Genomic DNA, 8,154 nt, shown 5'->3' with positions numbered 1-8,154 from the left:
TATTTGATTTGAGGAAATAATATTCTCTCATGGCCAAAAACAGACCATGTTATTGTGTTGTTAGGGGGAGAATTTGTCAATTTTCTAATGCCATCTTATAACTTTTGCCTTCCAAGTGCCAGACTTCCGTAAAAATTCTTCTTTACTCGCTAATAGAAGCGAAAGTTCTTCGCATTTTCACAGTGTAAGAAGCTCTTGATTAAAAAGAAAAAAACGAAAACGAAAACAAAAACACAGATTGCGTGACGTAAGCGTCCCATTTTGTCTTTTTCCGAGAATAACCGGATACTGTATAACGCATGACTTGTCGCCACTCATCAATGATTAGGGAAATTTCCCTTCGGTGCAAAATGTTTCTCGGAAAAAGACTTTAATCTCGCAGCGATAAAACAGTTAACAATTTGTTTCAATCCACAGCAAATCTTTAACAAAGTACACTGAAAGCAGTAACATGGCATGCAATGGTAAGTAAAAACCTATTATACACTGTTAGTGTAGCGAGTGAAGCCTATTTCAGTATCGAGAAATTGCAGGCCGCATTTCCAATGAAGCAATGTATTTTTCGAGGTCAGCAGATCAAAAGCTGTTGAGCTGTTCGGGTTTTTACAATCGGTTCGATATTTTAGACAAGTGAGCAAACGTCTGTAACTCTCTAAGATTCTCTACCTGATCACCATACCCAGACTTACTGAAAAGTTCTTACCCCGGCTTACAAACGATTCAGCTTATAAAATATACAGCGCTAAATTTATTGCAGCTTGTCAAGACGTTTTGAAGATACATTACTGGTTATTTTATTGTCATTCATTGTGTCTGATGCTAAGTGCATTGAAGTCCAACATCTGCAGCTATTTGAGGTTTTCTCGATAACAACCCAGAATGGTCAGAATGAAAGGTCAGAAAATTTAAAAATCAAATTTTCATCGGTTGGTCGTTCAGGTTATGTTCAAGTATTTCACAGACATCAAACTAACATCACCATTCACACTGCATAATGACAACGCTGTAAACATATCCGTGTCAAGTAAAGTAAAAGAATAAAGGATCCTTAACTAATTTTGTAAATACATACTACATGTTTCTGTATAGTTTTGCAATACGGAAATTGCAATTGAAATTCAAATGATGAAATAATGTGACACAAGCATGCATGTCAGTATCAGTTTATAGCATTGTATTTCCTATTCCGACAGCATTAGAAGACGCACTCTTCTATTCTCCGAGAGCTTCGTACCTTGCGGTTGTGGCGATCGATTTTGGGACAACGTACAGTGGATTTGCATTTTCTTTTATTAAAGACCAAGGAAAGGACGCCATCTTCATGAACATGGACTGGGTGAATGAACAGGGTGGCCAAACAAGCAAAACTCCAACATGTCTGCTTCTCAAACCCGATCTGTCATTCGACTCATTTGGCTATGATGCTATTGAGAAGTATGCAGGCCTACAAGGAGAGAGCGAAGAAAAGGAATACCTCTTTTTTAAGCACTTTAAAATGGCTCTGCACAGTGATGAGGTGAGTTGCTTGAATTCTTAATTACTCAGCTCTTGCCTTTTAACTTAAAGCTTAGTATTGTTTCAGTACTTGGGGTAGAGAAATAAGACAGTAAAGAAAAGGATGTAAGAGAATTTATTTCGGGTCTGTTGTTGATAAATAAATTCTATGCTGTTTATCTTAATTAACCTGGCTTCACCTTTTCCCCTGACAAATACATACATACGTACACATACACACATACATCCATCATTGTTGCTTGAGAGATTGTCTCTCGTCCGATTCCTTGCTGGCCTGGGAAACCCGTGGCTGCCATTATAAGCTTATCAAAACCCGGAATCTGGGAATTGGTGGTAGGTTTTCCTTGCTGGGTGGTTAAATTTTGCTGATAGCTAGTATGTCTAGCATCGTAACCAAATGAGTCGAATGACAGGTCAGGTTTGAGTAGCAGACATGTTAGAGTTTTGCTCGTTTGATCACTCCGCTCATTCTCCAAGTCCGTGTCAAAGAAGGTCTTTTGTCTGATTACTGGAATGTGTCCCCCACAAATCCCCTTTCCTCCCCGCGGAAGGAGTAGGTATGGTCCTGCATCGTTGCAGCCACACGCATCCTTCCCGCTTATTACCGTTTTTTAGAGTGGGGTAGTTTTTCTTCTGGGTGGCAGATAGTCGCAAGGAAATAAGCTGGGATGTACAATTTGAGACGTTTCTACTGAAAAAGGAACAGATATAAATTTGCCATTCATTGGTCAAAAAAAAAAAAAATCAAAATCAAAAATGCATTTACCCATTATATACCTTGAGGCCATACATGTAATGGCAGACAAATTAGATTGCTGCGTGCCCCAACATTGTGGTGTATAATAACCAGCATGTGTGATAAGCAGATATTCCTAAAACAGAAATAGAGGCGGGAAGAAGTGATATTGAAACAACAACAACAACAAAACAGCAACATCGTGCAAGACAAAAGCAAACACCTGAAAGCAATTTTCGTATTCTCTTTCAGAGCTTGAACGTCGAAACTGCTATCAAAGCTGCCAACGGACAGTCAGTTGAAGCCAAGACAGTGTTTGCACGTTCCATCAAATTCCTTAAAGAGGAGGCGCTAAAAGTTATTTGCCAACGAACTGGAGATGAGCACTACAACGCCAACGATATCCAGTGGGTTCTAACCGTCCCAGCAATATGGACTCCAAAAGCTAAACAGTTCATGAGAGAAGCTGCTTATGAGGTAAGGATGGATAAATGTGAATCATTGTTCAAATAATAAATAAATAAACTATTAAGGCTAGTATGTCTTGATGTAAACCTACACCGGCTATTGACTGAAGCACAAATACCTTTTAAGTGCCGTTGTATTTGATTTGAAGTGAGTAAGTGTCGGGGAAAATATAATTTACAGAAAGCAATTTCTATTTAGTAACTGTCATACCCAAACGTAGAAGAAATGAGACCAAGGCAAGGCTCTCGATCTTTGGCTAACGGGTCACACGATCAGCGAAAGAGCTGGAGAGAAATCATTCCATAGACACTGTAGGAAGATTTTATATTCTAGTTTCAATAATCCATGGCCATCCAGGAGTTTCCGTTTGGATTAGCAATAAGCCACTTTTATCTTGATTGTACAGGCAGGTGTGGGATCACCAGAAAATCCAGAGCAATTAATTATTGCTTTGGAACCGGAAGCTGCAGCAATATTTTGTCAGGAGAAGAATATGAATGATTTCCATGCAGAAACCGGTAGCAGATCTGTGGATGGAATACTATCTCAGTTAAATACACACTACATTGTTGTTGACATTGGAGGTAAGTTATACTTCTAGAACAGTTATAGTTACACTTACGTGACGCAACGAAACACTAAGGGACGATTCAGGTTTACATCTATTTACCAGTAACAAGGAGGATCTGAAAACAAGAAAACTGAATTAAATGCCAGTACCATTAGGTTCCCGAACTGATCCCTCAGTGGAAAGAGGCGAAGTTCCGAATGTAACGAAGTCAAAGTAAACTGACCTGACGTTTTAATACCTTTATTCAAAAGACAAGCACCGAATTAAGTAATAACTTGTTTACCTGTATGCTGAACCCGTGATAGAGGTGACGAAAAAAAAGCAAACAGCGTTAAGATACCGTGCTCCTTGATAAATAAAATACAATATGGTTTCAACGTACATCACTGACCTTATAGTTCAACGTAAATGTACAGGTGTCCTAACGCGCCAGGTACACTGCTTTTTGCACTCCCAGGAGAAAAATCTATTCTCACGAGCCATAAGGAAGATGGAGGTCCAAAATACACTGAAAAAAATATCTGCTTTCGAAGAGGTTATCTGGCTACACACCAGCTGGTCCACTCTGGCCATAAAGAATAAGCAACCTATGTGGAATTCGAGTGAACCACCACTATCATTTTACCCTTGTTACTACCTCGGTTACCCGGCAACGCTGCCTTGTTATTTTACTCATTAATTTCATGCGCCCTTCCATTTCTTTACCCCACCTTGATAACAGATGACAGAAAATTTATCCCACATCTTTTTACTTACATGTAGGCAGGATACAATTTTGGAATTAGCGGTCTGATTGCTCTTTTTCTCTTAAGGTGGCACGCTTGACGTGACCGTACATGAAATACAAGAGGACGGTACCATCAAAGAGATCCACAAAGTTACAGGGGGTCCTTATGGTGGAATATATGTAAATCAACGATTCGAGAGTCTCTTGGAAGACTTGTTTGGTGCGAAAAAGCTTCAAACATACCGCAACAAGTTTCCATCTGATTGGCTCTCCTTGATGAATGAGTTCGAAGCAAAGAAGCGAGGGAACCGCATCCTAGACAGCAGCTTGATGACAAATATCCGATTACCACGCAGCTTTGTGTCCCTGGTAAATCAGACAAAAAGTCCAGTGATGGAACGGTATGGAGAAAAAGAAATCAAGCTGAAAAATAATGAGTATCTTTCTCTGAGTTCAGGAACCATGAAAGGACTATTTACTCCTGTGGTGAAAAGTATAAAGAAACATTTGAAATCACTGCTGAGAAAGCCAAGCCTCTCAAAAGTGCAAACCATGCTTCTCGTTGGCGGCTTCGCCGAATCTGCTTTCCTTCAAGAAGAAATAAAAAGGGAATTTTCAAGGACTCTCAGAGTCCTTGTTCCCCGTCATGCAACCACAGCAGTTGTCCAAGGTGCTGTGATGTTTGGCAAAAAGCCGTCCAAAATAACCGAAAGAGTCGTGTGCACAACGTACGGCACTGAATACTGCATCAATTTTGTCGAGGGTGTTCATCCGGAAGAAAAGAAGTTTATTGCAGATGGCGTTGAGATGTGCGATGAACTATTTGATTGCTTTGTAGAGGAAAATAAGGTAGTTAAGCTTGGTCAGAAGAAAACCATGAGATACCAGCCTGCGCGAGCGAACCAAACAAGAGCAGGATGTAGATTCTTCGTCACAAGCAATCCTAAAACTCAGTTTGTCACTGATCCCGGAGTAACTCAAATTGGAAGTGTCGTGGTTAAGTCCCCTGATACCTGGAGAGGTAAAGATAGGAAAATAGAAGTCTGCATGTATTTTGGTGGAACGGAAATAACCGCGACCGCTTGGGATGTTTCAAGTGGAAACAAGGCTCAAACCACCTTGGATTTTTTCTGTCGATCATAAACACTCGACTATAGCCTCTATGCCTAATTATATCATAAGTGATGTAGTGATTAGGCGTTACATATTTGCCATATAGATAATTTCAATAGCACACATAGATCATTGGTACGGTAAAACCTAAGGCTGATTAACTTTTGATTTCATTCTGTTAAACCAGGTTGATTGCAAGGCTGCCACAAGTACAGTGCTAAAAGGCACTTTGCTCTTAGTTCAATAAATTACTACATCTTAGCTTAATAAAGTTTAAAGCTCTTAGTTTAATAAATCACCACATTTAGAAGGGTATTTCCTCAAATCTCATTACTATAGTCACTTTTTGATAAAATTCGTTTGGAACACTCAAGCTAAAATTGCGGCCAGAGCATGCACGAAGCTGAAACCCTGTGTTCTACAGGTTGAAATTGGCCGCGAGGGCATAAAGCTAGCTCTCTTTTATTAGCTGCTGACAAATTAGAAGGAAACCAATAACTCGTTTGACTTCAAGGGTTATTTTACTTACATCACATTTGGGGACAATTTTCTGAGAGTATACTTCGCTTAGAATAATTTTTATTGCCCATTCAGTGAAAAAATATTGCTGAATTCGCGCGCCATGGAATATCCCACGAGTCACTTACATTTTATCGGTATACACGCGAGCCTTATGGGAGAATGTTCACCAAGAAAATACAAGTGACAAGTGGGATATTCCATGATATAAAAGATATAGGATATACAAAGCGTTGCACAACTATTTTATACCATGCCATAGAAAATGCATTGGCCAACACAGTCAATACGACTCAGGCGTAGCGTACAATGGGAAAGTTGGTTGTAATACCGCCGAGTATAAAATGGCTCTCCTGTATTCCGATTGGCTTTAATTTCTATGGCATAGTACAAATGTGTGTATTTTTTCAGATATATTATCATTCCCTGTGCGGTATAGAGGTCTACATTTGTGCGAAGCGTTGCTCAGCTTCTATGTTTAGCTTCCAGCCAAACCTTTGCATGATGGTACTCAGTTTGGGAAATATAAATCATTCTATCATTTTTGTACTTCATTGAATCTTTCGCGCGCAGTAATCATAAAATTCTGACTACTCTAACACGAGACATCCAATGTGAATAGTTTTACTGGGGATGCGTCAGTCCAGTCATCTGATGTAGATGTATTCCTTCCTACAACATTATCTGTATCCTTGCAAATTACAACTATACATAGAACGGCTGCTATAACAAAAGCTTAATAATAATAAAAAAGAGGAAGAACACGAAGACTGGCCTAAATCTCCCGCCAAATGCCTAAATACTCCCTAAACTTCCCATTAGACCCCGCAAGTGCCGTCAGAATGATAATTTCTAAATAATTCGTTCCACTTGTCAGAAATTACATTTTCTCCTAGACTCAAGTTTGCAGCTTCATCTCGCAAAATATATACTGGAAAATACTTATTCTTGCGTTTTCTGGTTTTACCGTTCTACTTGAATTTTCTCGCCATCGTCGTGAAAAATTGTGTTGTGCTTTTCTAAAAGTGAACACAGTTGAAGCTCTCACTCTTAAACCTGAAGTTTTAAATTAAGAAGTTTTCTCTTAGTCCAGACAAAGGTAATTTCTTATTTTAAGACGGTTGTTCTTGATTTGAGATGAATGTTCTTTATTTGAGAGTTTCCCGAAAATCGGCTTCTTACTTTAAGATATTGATTTCAAGGACGGAGGGTTTCTTAAAATAAACCTTTCAAAACAGGAAATTGCTTCTTAATTTAAAAGATGATTGAAGATACAGCTTCTTAATTTAAGAACTAACCTTTCGCGGGTGCCGGCGACTGGGGTCTATTTTTGAGCATTTTAGATTATTGTTCTCGCGCCCACTCCTGCCGTGTTCGGTTCTCGCGAAAATGGGTCACTGTGGTGAGCTGGCTGGCTAACCTATCCTGCGCACAAAGCGGGAAAAGAACCAAAAAAGGGTCCCTTACAAAATTAACCCTATTTTATTTCTATTTTAAGGCTATTTTAATGCTATCACATCTATTTTTGTCCTATTTTATCCTTGCAAATTTCTATTTTATTCGTAGTTTACCAGATGAAGAAAATGGGGCTTCAGTTTTATTTGTGTTTTTCATTTATTTTATACCTATTTTTAAGCAAGATAGACAAAGTAGGGTATTATATTTCTATTTTCCCTTAACATCCTGAAAAATAGCCTGCAAAATAGGCTATTTTTCACGTATTTACGTGACGGGCGCTTCCTCTTTAAAGATTGTTATTATTATTATTATTATTATTATTATTATTATTATTATTATTATTATTATTATTATTATAACTTACATTCTTAGATCAGTGTTCCTCTATAAAACAGTGATGAAATAGACTGTTTTATCTCTATTTTTCTTTGGGTAGCAAAGGTGATGACTTGCTCCTTTGCAAAATAGACATAAAATAGGCTATGAAAGTCCTATTTTTAGATCTGTCTCAACTTTGACTAATGACAAAATAGCTTTTAAAAACACTATTTTATTCCTGTTTATGGACGTTGATTTAACCCCCGTCTCTTTCATTGCAAAATATGTATAAAATAGTCTATTTTAGTTCTATTTTATCCTAGGCACCCAAACAGTATTTTTGAAATGGCAAGGTGCATGTATATTTGTATTGAAATATTATATTTTATTTTGTATTATTTGTCAATTCAAGATTTACTAAATTGTTACCACGTAAATAGTGATTTTCAGGCTGCAAAAACTTCAACAATGAATCTACAATTCTATCAGCAATGTTCAAACAACAGTATATGGAGGCTTAATAATTCAATGAGGTTGATTATGGAAATCTGGCATTTGAGAAGCTTGAATCAACCATTTATGTTGACATTCTGTTTTCCTTTAGAAACATACATTACAAAACAGTTAGTTTACCTTTAGGAACACAGAAGGTTGGATGAGAAAGAATTATGACAATCACATGCCACATGAGACTTCTTCATAAACAGTACCATGCATTTCATGCCTCTG

The 8,154-nt window shown here is 38.0% G+C and overlaps 1 protein-coding gene across 1 annotated transcript; it reads left to right on the top strand.

Moving 5' to 3' along the window:
- Positions 1–124: 124 nt before the first annotated feature.
- On the top strand, positions 125–5,546 carry LOC145503228 (heat shock 70 kDa protein 12A-like). The gene is made up of 5 exons (XM_081482713.1): positions 125–464; positions 1,194–1,516; positions 2,504–2,728; positions 3,126–3,303; positions 4,103–5,546. The coding sequence occupies exons 1-5, from the start codon at positions 452–454 to the stop codon at positions 5,158–5,160; spliced, it is 1,797 nt and encodes a 598-aa protein (XP_081338839.1). The 5' UTR covers positions 125–451; the 3' UTR covers positions 5,161–5,546.
- Positions 5,547–8,154: the final 2,608 nt, after the last annotated feature.

Source organism: Orbicella franksi, chromosome 11 (genome assembly GCF_964199315.1).
Source record: "Orbicella franksi chromosome 11, jaOrbFran1.1, whole genome shotgun sequence".
NCBI classification, from domain to species: domain Eukaryota; kingdom Metazoa; phylum Cnidaria; class Anthozoa; order Scleractinia; family Merulinidae; genus Orbicella; species Orbicella franksi.
The sequence above is the reverse complement of the archived record's forward strand: the minus strand, read 5'-3'. Positions and strand labels throughout refer to the sequence as shown.